This window comes from Mastacembelus armatus, chromosome 17 (assembly GCF_900324485.2).
Source record: "Mastacembelus armatus chromosome 17, fMasArm1.2, whole genome shotgun sequence".
Classification (NCBI taxonomy): domain Eukaryota; kingdom Metazoa; phylum Chordata; class Actinopteri; order Synbranchiformes; family Mastacembelidae; genus Mastacembelus; species Mastacembelus armatus.
Window position 1 is genome coordinate 502,253 of NC_046649.1, and position 20,546 is coordinate 522,798.

Here is a 20,546-nt window from a genome sequence, read left to right on the forward strand (position 1 = left end):
ATCAAACCAAGCAGACTAGAACATTCCTTCCACATGTGGACAGAGGTAAACCAGTAATATACAGGATGTGTTCCACCACTAAATCATTCTCACTGGGAAAGAGCACACATGGTCTAACCAACTCCCAACATGAAGTCTGTAGTTTATTGTAATGTACTATATTTTATCAGTATTGTCCCCTTTAGGCAGCTAATTCCAATTAAAGATCATTGCCCAATTTCTCCACTTTAGCCAGTTGGACAAAAATAAAAAAGGCAACACTCCAGTTATGAAAAAAGGGCTGTTACTTTGGTGAAACCACTTCTTTCCACAAAAAGGGTCATTATCTATAATTAATGATACTGTGGCCCAGTAATAGATGAACTATAAACTATATTAACTAGATGACAAACATTGATGAAGCAGTAGGTATGCAAAACCTACCAAAAAGGTTTTTCATACAGTAGGTATGACAACCTGAAGAGAGAAAATAATAATAGATAATAACAATAGAGAAAATAACAAAAACAAAGCAAAATCTTGCCATATCATGCAGGTATTTTCCACCTTCTCATAAATATGTTTATGAAAAGGCACCAATTTTTTAAAAAATATACTGAGATGGGAAAAATGCACAGCTCGAAGGTCCCCTTATAAAAATGCAACATATTACTTTTAACAGACAAGAAAAATATGACATCTTCATGTAGAAAGAACAAGTATACTTTGAAATACAGTTATAATTCATATCGCTGGTCCCATCACTATGCACTCATTTTGCAGTGTGTGTGTGAGTAATTGATTATGCCCACCATTAAATTAATGTGTATGAATATTTCAGCATGCATTCAAATTAATGCAGTGCTGATAAGATATATTAAACATACAGATTAAAAATATTACACAGAATGCAAAAGAGGCCTTTCAGGTCGTTTCACTTAAGTGCCTAGAGAATGCCAGCAGGTGGCACTCATATACAACCTTTACAGTGCACTCAGCTATCATGCAATATAAGACACCCACACTTTCTCTCACCCTCTGTCTTACATGAACATGCACTGGATAGATCAGCACAAATCTGGTGGGGCCACCTCCTGCAGTGTGCTTCAAAGGTGTAGCACAACTGAAGGCCACAAGTGCTCCTCATAGGATAGATTTATTTCACTATTTTTATCCATCTTTTTTAGCTGTTCTAATAACATACTCAAGTCAATTGGTTAGATTATAGAGACTATAGAGAATATAGAGGTCTTAGAGTCTAAAATGCATTAAGTGTTTGGGAGCTTCCTGTGTCAACACTAATACCACATGCACACTTGATATTCCTTGGCTGTGGAGGGCTGCGTGATTGCACCATTAAACAGGTGTCCACAGTCTCTTTTTAACACTGTGTAGAAAGTGTGTGTGAGTATAGAAATGCGTGGTGACACACACAAATGATGAGTGTGTTGATATATCTGCTAATTTCATGTCTCCCTATTTTATTTTTTTTATTTATTTATTTTTTTGTATGTGAGTACAGACAGTGGACTAACAGTGAATACAATAGTTTTTACATCCACATTCTATTCCCAGTTTCAAATTCAAGACCCATATTCCAAATGTTTAGAAAAAGGAAGGATGAGATTTAAATAAAAACATGCCTAAAACAATATATTTTGTTGAAGTAATGAGACAAATATAGTATCAGTGTTCAGGTTAGAGTTGACACATGTTGAGTGAAGATCATGACATTTTGTCCTCTGTCATGTGCCTATGTTTGTTCTTGGATTCCATGACTATTTCTTCAAGTCTTGTAAAATGCACAGTTTCAAAAGTAGGTTTGACAAATGTAAAAAAATATTATTTCACTCCAGGTTTTCTTGGCTTAATTAGTCCAAAGAAATCAATGTGCCTAAATAGCAAGCCATAGAAAACTTTAAAAAATTACATCTGTTGTTCTGTACACAAAAAGTCTTTAGAATAGTCATGAACATTTTCATTCATACAAGGCTTTGTTTATGGTCACACCAGAGCCCTAAAAGAACAAGTGCAACTGCTTTGCTCAGCAGCATATTAGTATGGTCTTTAAAGAATAAGTAACATGAAACAGAGTGTTTCAGATAGTAAAGGTGGTTGACTTCACTCAGAGTCCCTCAGTTTATTAAAGCCACTGAACAACATTGCAGAGGTATTTGTTTCTGGACAGAAGTGCTTGTGAAAAAACAGAAGAGTGTCCAAACATCTTGTTGGATATGATGAGTGTATCCCTTTAGAAAAACTGCACCACCTATTAATACACAGTGTCTTTGTCAACAGGTGAAGAGTCCACACCAGTTAATAGTTGTTACTCAGTTTAATCTGAGAAGTTGCTGCTTACAGTCTTTTCCTTAACCTGTGTGTTTTGGCATCTCTGTAAGCCTTTCTCTACTTTCGAGCTTACATCATAGTTTCGCAGGGCGATGTCAGTCTTTCATCCAAAACAATATGGTTTTCTTGCTTCTCTTCACTGTGTTCTGCTCCCTCTCCTTCTTCTTCTACCCTTACTTCCATAGTTACTAGCTCCTGAGTGCAGTTGCGTGGGCTGGCTTTAGATGACAATGAGATAGCAGTACTGCCTGAGCTGACAAGAGACCTCTCCATGTGATTCCTTCCTTGGTGGCTTAGGCCTGTGAGCTGCCCTTCACCTTCTAAGCTCCTGGTCACTGATGCCTCACCTCCCCCCTGGGAGTTGTTTGGACTGACAGATTGGGCAAGAGATGGAGATGGCAGGACTGACAGTGGAGACTTAGTTTCCTCTGTTGCAGAGATCGGAGATGGAGAAAGTGTGGAAACTATGTCATCAGAAAGTAGTTGAGCAAGCTTGGATGTGCCAGCAGAGACTGGGGTTGCCACAGGTGTCATTACTGCCAGAAGCATGTCATCTTGTGAGCCAATGAAGTCAACCTTGAGGGCTCTTGTATTTTGTGAACTGCCATAATCTTCCAAGGAACTGCAGACACTCTTATAGGTCACTCCAAAGCTTTCAACAGTCGGTGGCAACAAACCCATATCACCTCTGTCACTTTTTCTGGGACTGGACACAAATTCATACAAACCCTCTTTGGTAATGGTCATTGGCTGGAAGATGTCAAGGCCCTTGTTCATCTCCATGGTGCTGATCTGACTTAGATCCAAGGGTGGGGGGATACGCAGGTCTCTAGTCCCTGTCTGACTTCCTTCAGCATTAGAAAGAGGAGAGCTTCTTTCTATGCTTTGCTGCCTCCATATGTCTGCTGTTTTGTTGTAAGCATCTTCCAGCTGCTTTGCACTGGGGTGTTGAGGGGTAGTAGATGAGAGCTTGATTCGTTCAGGAGAACCCAGCTGAGTCACCTCCTGGTAATAAGAATGTTGGGACATACCTGGATTATCTACTTCTGTACTGGAGTAGTGTTTGTGGAAGCTCCAGTGACTAGGTGACAAGTGATTGTCCACAGAACACTTACTGTCCTCTCTTTTATCCACCAACACATCTGTAAGTTCCATAGTACGTGCAAAAGCATCCTTTAGGTTAATAGATGTGATGCTTCCACTCCGTTTGGCCCTTTCAAGAGCTTCTCTTCTCTTGATGGCCTTCTCCTGCCTCTTCTGCTCCCGGTAGAACTCTGAGAAGTTGTTGACAATGATTGGAATGGGAAGAGCAATGACCAGCACTCCTGCAATACAGCATAGCCCTCCAACAATCTTGCCCAGCAGGGTTTGTGGGTAGATGTCTCCATAGCCAACAGTAGTCATGGTAATGGTAGCCCACCAGAAGGAGGCAGGGATACTAGTGAATTTGGTGGCATCCTCATCTTTCTCAGCAAAGAACACCAGGCTAGAGAAAATCATAATACCCATGGCCAAGAAGAGGATCAACAGACCCAACTCATTGTAGCTCCTTCGCAAAGTGAAGCCTAAAGACTGAAGTCCTGTTGAGTGCCTAGCCAGTTTAAGAATCCTCAGGATCCTCATAATTCGGAAGATCTGAACCACACGGCGAACATTTTGGAACTGCATCACACTCTTGTTAGACTCAGTTAGGCAGAGGGTCACATAGTAAGGCAGTATAGCCAACAAATCAATGATGTTGAGTGGTGCTTTGATGAAATTCCACTTGTTGGGTGCTGAGAGTAGACGCAGCATGTACTCCATAGTGAACCAGGCAATGCAGACTGCTTCTACATGGGCAAAGTTTGGGTTGTCATTGAACTGACCAAATTCATCAACCACCTGCAGTTCTGGCAGGGTGTTGAGAGACAAAGAGATTGTGGAAATTATGATGAACAGGATAGAGATCATGGCCAGGACCTGTAAGAGAAAGACAAGATTGTTGGTTATTGCACTAGCTAAGAATTAGTTTCATATATATTCTATATCTATACATAGATAAAAGAATACAGAGCTACTGAACCTGGATCAAATCCATTGTGAGCATGCACAATGCTGGCCCCCCAAATTATTGTTTTGCCAATTTAGCTGCATGGGCTAGAGGTGGCATATCATAACAACTGACTGATGACCTCTGATTCTTCCTCTGTTGAATCATGCGATTTACATCTTTATTTTTATTTTAAGTAGAATATTTACTGGGTGGTCCCAGAAGATGAATCATAATGACTTGATGATGATAGTCAGAGTAGACACCTACCTTCCTCTACAGTTCCAATATATACTGAAAACAGCTGTCATTACACTCCTTCTGAAACCCAATAAATATCCTAAAACCACCCTCCCAGGTATCACAGCCTGTCACTTATTAATACAGGTTTAAAAATCATTACATCATGATGAGTTATGATGTATGGTAAATGGCCTTATACTTGTATAGCGCTTTTCTCGTGGACTTGGAAACCAGATCCCGACTAAATAATTCGAGACTAGTGGGCCTGCTGGAGGATGCCGAAGGACGGGATACATGCTGCTTTGTGGAGAAGTGGATCCCAGAGGTACTGGATGCTGTGACTGCAATCCTCAGGTATTATTGAAAGAACACATAGAATTGGACCAAAGAAGGACTTGACAACACTGCCGAGAACACTAATGCAATTTCTAAACTACAAGGATAAGCAAGCAGTCATTGCAACTGCATGGGCTAAAAAAGACATTCACTACAAGAACCAGCAAGTAAGGTTTTATGCTGACTTGGCCACTGGAATACACCAAGTGCGGACACAATCCGACCCAATCCACCAGGGACTGCGCGACGTGGGGATCTGACATGGAGTGATTCATCCTGCCAGACTGTTGGTAACTTGCAAAGAACAGACCCATACTTTTAAAACACCAATCAAAGCATGGGAATTTATCAAGAAAATCCAGGAGGACACTGGCAAGAGTTAAAATAAACAGCAGAACATCTGAATAACGTGTCACACTTGAAAGTGCATTGGCGTTCAGAAGCTACACTCTGGTACTGAAGAAATAAAAATCGTGTCAAATATATACTTTACAGTAAAACTGTACTAGATGTGGGATATTTTAGTTTAAAAGGAAAATAAATTTGTTGAATAGATTTAAAGTTAATATGTTACATATGTTGCAGATGAGTGTTAATGGCTGTTATAAGATAGAGCTACAGTGAGTGTTCAGTTAAAGAAATAACAAAGGGTGGTTTGACTGATCCTCACTAGCTGTGGAGCGGTCCTTAGTGATTCTGGGAGCCAAGAGGTTTTTAAGGGGGATCCCGCGGAAGTGGGAAAAGGGTAGTTCAGGTTCAGTGTGTTGGATGTGGGTTTGAGAATCCAGGTTCACCATGTTTCCCTGTATTTTTATTTACATACTGTGAGATAATCTATTTTTATCATTTGTTAGAGGTGTCTCAGGGAGTATCTCTTGAATTAGTTTCTTGGAACTGCAGAGGTCTACAACAACTTTAAAAAGTTAAACAAGTCATGAATAAATTAAAGGAAATAGATTCCAAAATTGTGTTTTTACAAGAAACACACCTATTAGAAAAGGACATTATTAAGATTTGACGATGCAGTTTCTGAAGAAATTGCGTTGGGATTGCTGCGAAAAGCTCGAGGCAAACCGCGTCGCTGGCCGCTAAACAGCTGAAGCATGTTTGAATCGCCTGACGCAGTTGGAATAATCGAGAGCTATGAATTGTAGCGAGGGGGCTTTTATTTTTAGAAAATGCTATATAAAGGCTTTCATTTTGAAAGGACAAAGAGCTACAGGAGACTCACGGGACCTTATACTTATCTGTACTGTATTTTGAATATTCCTTATACTTTACAAAAATGCAATATCGTCGTATAAATAACTGTAAACTTTTATTGTGAAAGTCTGACCATGTCCTGGGAGCAGACACTATGGCTGACATTAAAAATGACCTCAATTGGTGCCTGAAGCTGTATACGACCATTTTAAGATCATGTTGTTGTTTCAGGGCTTTTATTTTGAGAAAATACTATTAAAAAGGCTATTATTTTGAAAGGACAAAATGCTGCAGGAAACTCATGGGACCTTATACTAGAATCTGGAGTTTATGTTGAATATCCCTTGTACTTTAAAAAATGTAATATCTTCCTATAAATAACTGTAGACTTTTACTGTGAAAGTCTGACCATGTCAGAAACCATGGCTGACATTGAAAATGGCCTCACTTGGTGCCTGAAGCTGTATGCCAATAGCCAACATCCATTTTAATGTTGAGTTGCTGTTTCAGGGCTTTTCTGTTGAAAAAATGTTATTTCAGGACTTTTATTTTGAAAAGACAAAGTGCTGCAGGAGACTCTTTGGGACCTTTTACTAGAATCAGGACCTCAATTTGAATGTTCCTTATACTTTACAAAAATGTAATATTTTCTAGATTCTAGATTCTAGATTTTTATTGTGAAAGTCCGAACATGGCCTGCTGGGAGACTACACCATGGCTGACATTTAAAACAGCCACAGAGTCACTTGCTCTACATAACTGAGAATGGTCACCATATGTAACAGCAGTGGACATTAGGCAGCCAGTCATTCTTAATTACCAACCATGCTTTGATCTCTGCTACTGCTTTGTGAGCTGTTGCTATGGTGACCTAAGCCCAGAGTGGGAGGGGGTGTGACACACCAAGTACTCTCCTACCTGTCTCCCTGATCACTTTAGCTGTGAGTGATACAGCACTTTACACACACAGAATAGAGAAGCTGAGAAAACTTCACCTCATAAAATGGAGTACTACAGAAAAACTATAAGACCTATAAAAAAATTATTTTACTAACAGTGCCAGGAGGCTTCAACAAAGAGACGGATCCACTTTTTGTGAAGATATTCCAAAAAGAGTTAGAGTTAGAAACAGCCTTCATTTGTGTTTTTCACCAGAACTCCTGGAGCTCTTTTATAATGTGAGTGAATGAGAGATTGAGCAGCCACTCTCTGTGGGTTTGGCCACCTATTGGAAAAAGAAGACAAAAATCTCTACTACTTTGATATATACATTGTTTATATAGCTGAAAGTTGACACAAGAAGAGGAAAAAAGAGAAAAAAGTTGAAAAAAGATGAAGAGCAAAAGATTTGCACAGCAATCCCAACAATAAGGAGGAGATGGCAGGGTAGTGTATTTTCAACATCATTCTCATCCCACGCCAGCGGTGTTGTGACCCTCATCCATAGTACAGTCCCATTTCAAGTGAAACAGATACTTAAAGATAAGTTTGCGAGATATTTAATAGTTCAAAGCTCTGAATTATCAGAGAATTTAAATTTAGTAAACTTGTATGGCCCCAATATAGATGATCTAAAATATTTTGTAGATTTGTTCCTAACTCTCTCAACATTAGCAGGCTTATACGTAATAGCATGGGATTTTAATTGTACATTGAATCCCTATATGGATCCACTGGAGTGGATCAGTCACATAATAAGTGCAGAGCAGTTATTCATCATTTAATCAACATCCAACAATCTGTTGGATATTTGGAGAGAGCTGAAACCGCATGCTAAGGCCCATTCTTGTTACTCAAATATATTCAAGACATATTCTCGAATTGATTATTTTTTAATTTCTTCAGAATTAAGGTCCAGAATTCACGAAGAGTATGTGGATAAAAAATACCCAGCTAGATGGCATTTTCAGCATAAATGGTTACAAGATGAAGAATTTGTAAAATATATAGAAAAACAGATAAAAGAGATTATTGAAATGAATACTAACACAAACCTCAGCATGTACAAAGTGGGAAACATTTAAAGCATTCCTCAGAGAGCATATTATTAGTTACACAGGTTCAAAATCAAAAGAAATTTTTTGAGAGGAGAGGAGGGCAGGAGAGAATACAATTCAAACATAAAATTAAGACTCTTCAGGGAAAGGTTTATGAGAACACTGACCCACAAATGCAAAGCAAGTTACTGATTTTGAGGGCTGAATATGATACGTTGTCTGTTTTTAGAGCTGTCTCCAGTCTTATGAGACTAAAGCAATCATTCTTTGAACAAGGAGATATATCTGGTAAATTACTAGCATGGCAGATTAAACAATTGGAGGCCAAAACATTAATCACAACTGTTATAACCAATGGAAAGGTTGTGGTGGATTCTATAGAACTGAATGATGCATTTAGTTACTATAAAGAACTATATGATACAAAAATGAGATTAATTCACAAAATCTAAATAGGTTTTTTGATGAACTGCCTAAACCTCATCTCCCAGAATAACATAAAGAATGTCTAGAGAGGGAAATTAGCAAAGAAGAAATAGGGAACGCTATTGACAGCATGAAGTCAGGAAAAAGGGCAGGACCAGATGATCTCCAAATAAATGCAACCACAAGGGGGCACAATCCAGTGTCTTCATGTGTCCATCCCAAGTCCAGGTAAATGCAGAGGGTTGTGTCAGGAAGGGCATCCGATGTAAAATTTAAACCAAATCAAACATGCGAATCACACATATGACTTCCACACCGGATTGGCCGCAGCCCGGGTTAACGACTGCCACCGGTGCTGTGGACCTACAGGGTACCAGTAGAAATTGGCAAAAAGGATGGAAATGGCTGTAGCCTCCTGAGACCTAGCCCACTGACTTGTGTCCCTTGTAGTGGACAGTTTGTTCACACAAAAACGGTTCTATGGTCCACTACAGTGGACATGCTATAAAATTAAAAATAAAAATAAATTTAAAAAAGTCTAAATTGTAACATGTTTTTTTTTACCAAAAATAGGTAGGAAATTACAAAAAAGAAGAAATTGGAAGTCACTTATTTTCCTCGGTTCTCAGGAGGGTAGGAATGAGGAAGTTCAGGAGGAGGACAGAAGAGAACAGATAGGAATATAGGGAGATGCAGCGTAAGGAGAAGTTAGAAGTGGCAAAGGCCAAACAAAGGGCATATAAGGAGTTGTATGATAGGTTTGACACTAAGGAGGGAGAGGTGGATTTGTACAGGTTGGCGAGGCAGAGAGACAGAGATGGGAAGGATGTGCAGCAGGTTAGGGTGATCAAGGACAGGGATGGAAATGTGTTGACAGGTGCCACAAGTGTGATGGAAAGATGGAACGAATACTTTGAAGAGTTGATGAATGAGGAAAATGTTAGAGAGCACAGAGTAGAAGAGGTGACTGTTGTGGAGCAGGAAGTAGCAAAGATCAGTAAGGATGAAGTGAGGAAGGCGTTGAAGAGGATGAAGAGTGGATAGGCAGTTGGTCCTGACGATATACCTGTGGAAGTATGGAAGTGTTTAGGAGAGGTGGCAGTAGAGTTTTTGTCTGGGCTACTTAACAAGATCTTGGAGAGTGAGAGGATGCCTGAGGAATGGAGGAGAAGTGTACTGGTGCCCATTTTTAAGAACAAGGGAGACGTGCAGAGTTGTGGAAACTACAGAGGAATAAGCTGATGAGTCACACAATGAAGTTATGGGAAAGAGTAATGGAGGCTAGGCTGAGGTCAGAAGTGAGCATTTGTGAGCAGCAGTATGGTTTCATGCCAAGAAAAAGTACCACAGATGCAATATTTGCTTTGAGAATGCTGATGGAGAAGTACAGAGAAGGCTAGAAAGAGCTGCATTGTGTCTTTGTAGATTTGGAAAAAGCGTATGACAGGGTGCCGAGAGAAGAGCTGTGGTTTTGTATGAGGAAGTCTGGAGTGGCAGAGAAGTATGTTTGAGTGGTGCAGGACATGTATAAGAGCTGTAAGACAGTGGTGAGGTGTGCTGTGGGGGGGACAGAGGAGTTCAAGGTGGAGGTGGGACTGCACCAAGGATTGGCTTTGAGCCCTTTCTTGTTTGCTGTGGTGATGGACAAGCTGACAGATGAGGTTAGACAGGAATCTTCGTGGACCATGATGTTTGCAGATGACATTATCATCTGGTAGTGAGAGCAGGGAGCAGGTGGAGGAAAATCTAGAGAGGTGGAGGTTTGCTCTGGAAAGGAGAGAAATTAAGCTTAGAGTACATGTAAAACAGAGTACATGTGTGTAAATGAGTCAGGACTCAAGTAGAACTGTGAGCTTACAGGGAGTTAGAGGTGAAGAAGGTGGAAGTACCTAGGGTTAACAATCCAGAGCAACGGAGAGTGTGGAAAAGAAGTGAAGAGACGTGTGCAAACAGGTTGGAACGGGTGGAGGCAAGTGTCCTATCTTTTAAAAAGATTTGGAATTGGAGATGAATTCATAAAATGGGTTAAAGCAATATACAAAAACACGACTGCAGAAATCTTGACTAAAAATTAGTAAAGGATGCCGACAGGGTTGCCGACACTCCTTTGTTGTTCACAATGGCAACTGAAACTCTCGCAATCAGAATACGTTCACATCAGCATTTTTTTGGAATAACAATAGGACTGACAGAACATAAAATATACTTGTATGCTGATGATGTCATTCTATTCATGTCAAATTTAAGTCATAACATCCCAGTTGTATTACAGCTAATTAAAATGTTTCAAGTTACCTCAGGATATAGGGCAAATAGCACAAAATCCTCTATATTACTGCTAAATTCAAATGAAAGAAGGAAGCAAATTTTAGAGGTAACTCAATTTAATGTTGTTGAGCAGTTTAAATACTTTGGAAGTAGAGATTTTGCCAAGTCAGGAAAATATTGCTGATGCTAACTATGTAATGTCAGAAATTTATTTATTTGAAAATATTCCATTACTGCCACCTTCAGATTTGTTCTCAAAAATCAAAACCATGTTTGTCAGATTTATATGGAACAATAGGAGGGCAAGACTTCATTAGTCTTTGTTGTATTTACCATTTGACAGAGGAGGCTTAAATGTCCAAACTTATTGTGGTATTACTGAGCTACAGAGTTGAGGTTTGTTATCTTCTAATTTTCAACAAGTGAGTCTCCACATAGAAATGGAATCTCACAATCTATCCCTACCTTATCCCTCATATATATATATTCAGATACAGCAAAAAAAACAATGGAAACAAACTAAAAACTCAATTGTAAGACATATGTTAGAGATATGGTATGAAGTACAAAATGGTATGAAGTACAAAATTCTAAAAGACTCACATTTATTATCTCAATATATGGGGTAATCAGTTTGTATTAGGAAGAGCAGATGCAATGTTCAAATTGTGGAAACTGAAGGGACTAAAAATAATTCAACGCAGCCCCCACTCCTACTGTAAATGTAGCCTTGACAACACTGGGCAGGCAGCGCTCGATGCTAGAGGGGGAGGGGAGTCATGTTTCACATTTTACAGCGCGCCGATAGAAAACTGGGACGCTTTTGCTTTAATCGGCACCAAGGCCGTTAATATAACTCTTAAAATGTAAGAACAACAGCTAGTTTAATTTAGCTACGTGTTGTCGGCCATTTGCAAGAAAGGGGGCAGGGTGACTAAGAGGTGCATGGAAGGAAGATTTGCAATTCGAAGTTTTGGATGAAAGCAGTATTTACTAAGCTATGTCTAAAAATACTCGCCTTAAACTTATACATTATAAATGGGTAATGCCGACATATGTAACACCCATGGAATTAAATAGATATATTAAAAATGTACTAGACATATGCACAAAATGCATGAAAGCTAGAGGAACTTTGTTTTACTGTATTTGGCAATGCAATAAGATTAAATTATTTTGGGAAGAGGTAAGAGTCATAATTAAAAAGATCATTTCAAAACAAATTTTACTGGACCCTATTGGGCTTATATCCAGAGAAATAAAATTATAGTAAAGCATTTATACATATATTTATAATTATATAAGTATTTATAGACCTCAGCTTGCTTTATGCCAAAAAATGTGTAGCTCTGTTGTGGACAAAGATGCACAGACCAAATACTGGATAAGGCAGATGTTGTCAAGCCTTCCATTAGAAAAGATAATCTACATATTAAAGGCTGAACAGCATGTATTTGACAAAATTTGGAGTGCTTTCATTACTTACATTAAAGATTTGGATTTAATAGATGAAGTGGATAACTAATGTTGGATGGATAATGCAGTTCCGATAATTATAATGATAATCATTTTTTGTGCCACAAAATCAACCAATCAGAGAACTGGAGGAAGTTCATTCTGATTAGCTGTGTCTCCAATTATATTACTAGTTACAACATCCCACAAGTCTTATGGTAAGGTTAATGTAAATGCCCATGCTCGAGATGACCGACTGACTTAAACAAATGACCTTATTGCATTTCTTAAGGGAATCTGGCTTAACAAACAGAATATGATTTTTTCTTTCTTTTTCATTTTATTTCTTTAAAAGCATGTTGTGCTGTGTGTGCTGTATAGTTTGTCTACAGATTAGCAAGTCTAACACACCTAAAAAAAACTAAATTCATTAACCACTACACATTCCAGTAATAGTCAAGTACCTTTCTATTTTGACCAGTACTTATTGCTATTTCCAGATTTAGCACTCGTTAGCCTACCAGTTAGCTTAGCTAGCTAGTAGCATGGCTTCTCCCTCTCCCTCTCTCCTGCTCGTTGTGCCACATGTTTAGTTATTCCTCTGCCTCCTTTAGTGATAATGATACCTCTAATAAGTGTAAGGTTCTGCTAGCTTTGGAGGCGAGGATCACTGATTTGGAAGAGCTGCTCCGCACCTTTGAACAAAATCCAGCTAGCCTAGCCCTGTTAGCAGGTGTGGAGCCATGAAGCTCAGGCTCAGGGTCTGTTAGCAGTCCAAGAGCAGCTCCGGAGCAGCCTGGAGAATTATCTTGGGTGACGGTCCGACGGAAACATACTCCTAAGCAGAAGCCCTCGGCTCATCACCTGCTTGTTCATGTTTCTAATAGATTTTCCCCGCTCAGCAACACACACGCTGAGAAACCGACTCTGATAATTGGTGATTCCATAGTCAGAAATGTGAAGCTAGAGACACCAGCGACCATAATAAAAATCAAATGTATTCCTGGGGCCAGAGCGGCAACATCGAGTCACAGCAGGATGAATATGTCAGTCCAAATGAATCAACCCCCCTCAGTCATAAAAATTATCATGTTCCTCGAAGCACAGGTTGAGGTGGAGGAGTAGCTGCAATCTTCCACTCAAACTTATTATTAAACTTTCATCCTCAGAACAATTTTAACTCATTTGAGAGCCTCACTCTTAGTCTCTCACATCCAAATAGGAAAACACAAAAACCAGTTCTACTTGTTATTGTGTACCGTCCACCTGTCCCTTACTCAAAGTTTTTAACCGAATTCCCTGACTTTCTGTCTGATCTAGTGCTTAGATCAGATAAAGTTATTATAGTGGACCATCGGTGCACTGAGCCCCCCCCTTCCCCTCCCCTCTCTTCTCTCCTCCCACCTCATGTATATTCCAGCACTGAATCTTACTAACCTTGTGTTCTCTCTCTCCCCTAGTTTGTGCTCTCTCCCTCTCTCTCTGTTCTCTCTGTACCTTCTGCAGGTGTCCCTGGTCCTGGAGCTGTATATCGCTGATGTGCAGTTACTGGTCCCACCAACCTGCAGTGTCTATTTGTTGTTTATTGTTGCTGTTCTTTTCTCTCTGCTCTATCCACTCACCCCAACCGGTCGAGGCAGATTGCCGCCCAAACTGAGCCCGGTTCTGCTGGAGGTTTTTTCTTCCGTTAAAGGGAGTTTTTTCCTCTGCACTGTCGCCAAGTACTTGCTCATAAGGGAATTGTTGGGTTTTTAGTTTTAGTTTTTGTAAAGTGCCTTGAGATGATTTGTATTGTGATTTGGCGCTATACAAATAAAATTGAATTGAATTGAATTGAATTAGTGGGAGATTTTAACATTCATGTAGATGTTGAAAATAACAGCCTCAGCATTGCATTTAATTCTATATTAGATTCAATTGGTTTTATTCAAAATGTTAATAAACCCACCCACTGTTTCAATCACACCCTTGATCTTGTTCTGACCTATGGCATGGAAATGGAACATCTAATAGTTTTTCCCCCAAATCCTGTTTTGTCAGATCATTCTTTAATAACTTTTGAATTTAAAATGATGGATCATGCAGCGTTTGGAAGAACATTCCACTACAGCAGATGTTTATCCGACAACGCTGTTAATAAATTTAAGAAAATGATTCCATCTTTATTTACCTCTATGCCAAGTATAAACATAGTGGAGGGCAGCTGCTTCAATCCCACTCCCTACCAAATTGATCATGTTGTTGACAGCGCTGTAACCTCACTGCGTGAAATGCTTGATTCTGTAGCCCCTCTGAAAAAGAAGTTAGTGAATCAGAGAAGACTAGCCCCATGGTATAATTTACATATTCGTACCTTAAAGCAGGCATCACGAAGGCTGGAAAGGAAGTGGCGTTCCACAAACTTAGAGGAAATTTTTCTAGCCTGGAAAAACAGTCTACTAACATATGAAAAAGCTCTCCGTAAAGCCAGAACTGCATACTATTCATCACTAATAGAGGAAAATAAGAACAATCCCAGGTTTATTTTCAGCACTGTAGCCAGGCTGACAAAAAGTCATAGCTCTGTTGAGCCCAGTGTTCCCTTAGCTCTCAGCAGTGATGAATTTATGAGTTTCTTTACAAATAAAATCACAACTATTAGAGATAAAATTCAGCAGATGCTTCCTATACCTGCAATAAATGAATCTTCTACTACAGTAGCTCTTGAATCATCTGTAGGACCTCAGTTATGTTTAGACTGCTTCTCTCCCATAGATCTCTCTGAATTTACATCAGTAGTTGCTTCATCGAAATCATCAACGTGTCTCTTAGACCCCATCCCGACTAGACTGCTTAAAGGCACCCTGCCATTAATGAACTCATCTTTATTGGACTTGGTAAATTTATCTCTAGTATCAGGCTACGTACCACAGGCCTTTAAGACTGCAGTAATCAAACCTTTACTCAAAAAGCCTAGTCTTGATCCAGGAGTCTTGGCTAATTATAGACCAATATCCAACCTGCCATATATTTCTAAAATCCTAGAAAAAGCTGTTGCTAAGCAGCTATCAGACCACTTACACAGGAATGAACTATTTGAAGATTTTCAATCAGGATTTAGAGCACATCATAGTACAGAAACAGCACTGTTGAAAGTTACCAACGATCTTCTCTTAGCCTCAGATAATGGCCTTGTTTCGATACTTGTCCTCCTAGACCTTAGTGCAGCATTCGACACCATTGACCACAACATCTTATTACAGAGACTGGAGCATGTTATTGGTATCAGAGGAACAGCGTTAAAGTGGTTCCAATCCTATTTATCGGACAGATTCCAGTTTGTTCATGTCCATGATGAACCTTCCACACGAACAAAAGTTAGTTATGGAGTTCCACAGGGCTCCGTGCTAGGACCGATTCTGTTCACCCTGTACATGCTTCCTTTAGGATATGTCATTAGGAAGCACTCTATTAATTACCACTGCTATGCAGATGACACTCAGTTTTATCTATCTATTAAACCTGTTAACACAAGCCAGTTAACCAGACTTCAAGCCTGTCTAACTGACATAAAGGCCTGGATGACCAGTAACTTTTTACTTTTAAACTCGGAGAAAACAGAAGTCATTATATTTGGGCCAAAAAATCTCAGAAATAACTTTTCTAAAATTATAGCTACTCTAGATGGCATAACCCTGGCCTCCAGCACTACTGTAAAAAACCTTGGAGTTATTTTTGACCAGGACATGTCCTTTAACTCACACATAAACCAAATCTCTAGAACTGCATTCTTTCACCTGCGCAACATTTCCAAAATTATGAACATCCTGTCTCAAAATGATGCTGAAAAACTAGTCCATGCATTTGTTATCTCAAGGCTAGATTACTGTAACTCATTATTATCTGGATGTCCCAATATCTCCATAAAAAGCCTCCAATTAATCCAGAATGCCGCAGCCAGGGTCCTGATAGGAACTAGCAAGAGAGATCATATTTCTCCTATATTGGCTTCTCTTCATTGGCTCCCTATAAAATATAGAATAGAAATTAAAATCCTTCTCCTCACATACAAATCCCTTCATAATCAAGCTCCTTCATACCTTAAAGACCTCACAGTACCATATTATCCCAATCGACCACTTCGCTCTCAGAGTGCAGGTCTACTTGTGGTTCCCAGAGTTTCCAAAAGCAGAATGGGAGGCAGAGCCTTTAGTTATCAAGCTCCTCTCCTATGGAACCAGCTCCCAGCCTGGGTTCAGGAGGCAGACACTCTCTATACTTTTAAGGCTAGACTTAAAACCTTCTTCTTTGACAAAGCATATAGTTAGGGCTGGCTTCAGGCAACCCTGAACCATCCCTTAGTTATGCTGCTATAGGCCTAGACTGCCCGAGGACCATCGGTGCACTGAGCCCCCCCCTTCCCCTCCCCTCTCTTCTCTCCTCCCACCTCATGTATATTCCACCATTGAATGTTACTAACCTTGTGCTCTCTCTCTCCCCTAGTTTATGCTCTCTCCCTCTCTCTCTGTTCTCTCTGTACCTTCTGCAGGTGTCCCTGGTCCTGGAGCTGTATATCGCTGATGTGCAGTTACTGGCCCCACCAACCTGCAGTGTCTATTTGTTGTTTATTGTTGCTGTTCTTTTCTCTCTGCTCTAACCACTCACCCCAACCGGTCGAGGCAGATGGCCGCCCAAACTGAGCCCGGTTCTGCTGGAGGTTTTTTTCTTCCGTTAAAGGGAGTTTTTTCCTCTCCACTGTCGCCAAGTGCTTGCTCATAAGGGAATTGTTGGGTTTTTAGTTTTAGTTTTTGTAAAGTGCCTTGAGATGATTTGTATTGTGATTTGGCGCTATACAAATAAAATTGAATTGAATTGAATTGGATTGAGGTCAGTATTCCCTTCTCTGACTATTGTGTATGCTAATGCTTTAACTTTCTTGAGCCTCTTTTATGTATTGCTCTAATTTGTCCACACAATATAAAGCATTATCCACTGGCGTCGGTAAACATTAAAGCATGAATATTTTAGAAATTGCTGAATGTTACTTGAACCAAATAGATTAGTATTAACCCCTTAAATTCAGTGAGAATATATGAACCCTATTTATTCAATTGCTGATTTCAAGCTAAAGTAGTACTATTTCTCACAGTTAAAAAATAACTCAGGGGATTCAACATCACCACCGAGACCTCCTGTTCTAATGGAGGAATTCTGATGTTCAAGCTGAATAAGGGAGCTGAAACATGTGCTATGTGTGTCTGAATCTTCTTTCTGCAGCTCTTGCTAGGACCTTTCAGGATAATTGTAATAGGATTGTGTTACTATCTATAGAAAGGATAGAGTGAGACTCTTGTGTCTCAATCTCTGTGTATGCTGGTACATCTTTACTGATGGTAAGTCATTACAAAAGCTTGGTGAATCCATTAAAATCATCATGGATGTATAAGTGGTGAAAACAAACTCTTCTAACAATTAGATTAACTTATACCATAAATGTAGGAAGCATTTGTGACTGATGGCAAAATATTTTATGTTTCAATATCTATAGTAATACACAATATGACCTGTGAATTTGATATGCTTATCCAGAATCAACTCACTTCTTATTTTAATATTATTGTGTCTGCTATTCTGGTGAGGCCATCTGGACTATCAAAGGACACAGAGTATTATAGCATTACACTCTGAACCTTATTTCCTCTGCTTATAATTATATAAGTAATTATAATAATCCTCATTCATAGTGAATGACTTTGTTCCTTGTTTCAGACATAACTACTAAGGCAAGCAAAAGAAAGAAACCAAGAAAAAAATAGAAATGTGAAAGCAAAATCAGACAAGATCAATAGAAGCCCAAAAAGAGACAGGGCAAAGGGAAGCAGAGGGCAGGTTTATCAAAGTCTGTCCACCCTGCAATGTCTTAATGGCTTAATGGCAGCCAAACACTATGACCTTGACATCCAGGGCAGATTTAAAGTAGTACCAGGAACACCTAAGCTGCTTTAGAAGCTGTACAGTGGAGGAAGAATTAATGGATGCTCCACATTTAACTGATCAATAATACTTCAACCCTGTCTCATAGTGACTTACTAACAGAGAGCTGAGCTCAACTCAACTCAAAAACATTTAGTAATAGATCTGCTCAGTGTTGGAGTTTGGTACAAAATCAACTGTAAATTTCTTTCTATGGGCTACCTTTTCTCTCTTCACAGGGTGAGTGAATGACTGGATAGTCATTACAACTGCTACATTCATGGTCCATAGAGGATGACTCCTTATGTTTTATCAGAACACTAATGACTGTGAGAAAAAAGTGTTAAAAGAAAAGAAACATTATAATAACAATCTTGATAAAACACATGGCATTGTCTGTTAACACTTAAACCTTAACAAAAAATATGATCCATCCTCTGGGGGCTACCAATATCAACAGGAAGTTGTTGAGATATAATATCTGCCTCTGAACTATCACCTACAATGCAGCAATGAAGAGGTGTGTGGGGAAAGGGTATGTAAGGGTCGAAATGAAAATTGTAAGGTATAAAAGTCTCTAAACTCATTATTACTCTGCACTTTCATAACAGAAAACATCCGTAAAATCATGCACTGGTTAATTCTCCCAGTCAGATCTATGGAGTGTTTGCTAATAGTCATTATTACTGTTATAGAACCTCTCACACTGATCCTAAGATGACTTCATTTCTGAGGTATATGAAGAGAAAAAGATGTTGGACACATGGCAAAGTAGGACATCAGAGAAACTGACAAAGAATGAAATGGAAAAAATGGATGTAGTAACTGGGCAGAGAAACCGGAGCTCTGATCAATATGTGCAAGTATTTCTGGAACAAGATCTTCTAGACAGCTGCTGCTTCTACAGAGGTCATCAGCTCATTCATAAAGCTTCCGCTTTCACCAGTCCTATTATATTTCTCTGTTGTTACACTGAGGTCACTGGTATTCACTCATTCCTTAGTTAATCCACACGTCCTACTTTGGTTACTTTACTTTGATTAATAATAAATGACAATAGTGACATGTACCTTCTTTTAGCAATGGAAAAGTACATGATATTTACAATGTTAAAGATATATGCTGACTTTTTAGCACCCAGTTGCATCAACAAATCCCCAAATTAAATATCTGCTCTCTGGTCACTGTTGATCCTGCTGCACAGCCACAGTAGATGTTGGAGGCACGGGTTGTTGTTTTCAGGGCAACATGTGGGCTTGGCCACTTAAGTTTAAACAGCACAAAGAGGAGTGGATAACTTCTGCACTGCAAAATTTCTTGGCACACACTTTTTTTGAGATTGGACTTTTTTGGAGCATCATCATTCTTTTTAAATATGCTTGATAGGTTTACTGCTGGCTTTGCATTGTCCTATTTGTATGATCATTTATTTTGAGGTGCAAACTGTACCAAATACCAAGATGTAAATTACAAACAGGAAACAAGAGCTGTTCTCCAGAGGGCATTTGATATTAGTTGCTTCATTGCTTAGTGGCTTCATCAGAAGCTGAGACTAAATGTAAAATGTTGAGCCCTGAGTCAATATTTAAAAAGACAAACTATGTATCATTAGGACCTGTATGCCACCATGGTATTCCGTCTTGCCTTTTGCAAACTGAAACACACACACAAAGAGAGAGAAGGAAGGTGCAGAGAGAATAAAGACAAAAAGACAGAGTTAGAATTATAGTAATTACTCCAAAGACAAGCCTGGCCTGTGTGACAAACTGGCTTTAATTAGCCAAACATGGTATGTTATAAGCCATCCAGGAAGGATAATTACAACACCTACACTAAACCACAATGGAAGCTGCAATATTGTGGACCTGTTGGTGCCATAGTGACAGTAATCACGTTTGAGTAAAAAAAAAAAAAAAGAAAAGAATATTTAATTTTTTTTACAGAAAGCAAGATTTGTACCATATCAATAATAATATTGATGAATCTGTGCTACAGGGGAGTGGCAGACAATCTTACACACAAGCCCTAATCCCCCACACCTCCTGACATTTTCATGTTCTGAAAGATAAAGGGCAGTGCAATAGTGCTACAAATCCACAAATAGGATCATGAATTCTCAACCAAATGGCAAAACAAAAAAGTAGCATTATGTGTTACCATACTCACTTAAAAGTTTCCCAATATATACACAATTCATCAGTCAAATTAACAAAGTCCTTATACTAATTACCTACAAATGTATAGGCACATTTTCAAAATAAAATAAAGACATGTTAGGATGGCATTTATTATAACAAAGAACATCAACA

The 20,546-nt window shown here is 39.1% G+C and overlaps 1 protein-coding gene across 1 annotated transcript in view; it reads right to left on the reverse strand.

The window, feature by feature from the left end:
• Positions 1–2,157: 2,157 nt before the first annotated feature.
• Positions 2,158–20,546, reverse strand: part of LOC113134336 (potassium voltage-gated channel subfamily B member 2-like) — a 28,515-nt gene continuing 10,126 nt past the window's right edge. Inside the window, exon 2 of the mRNA XM_026313661.1 lies at positions 2,158–4,287. Within this exon, the coding sequence (XP_026169446.1) occupies positions 2,398–4,287 (1,890 nt within the window). The 3' untranslated portion in view covers positions 2,158–2,397. The remainder of the gene's footprint in view (positions 4,288–20,546) is intronic.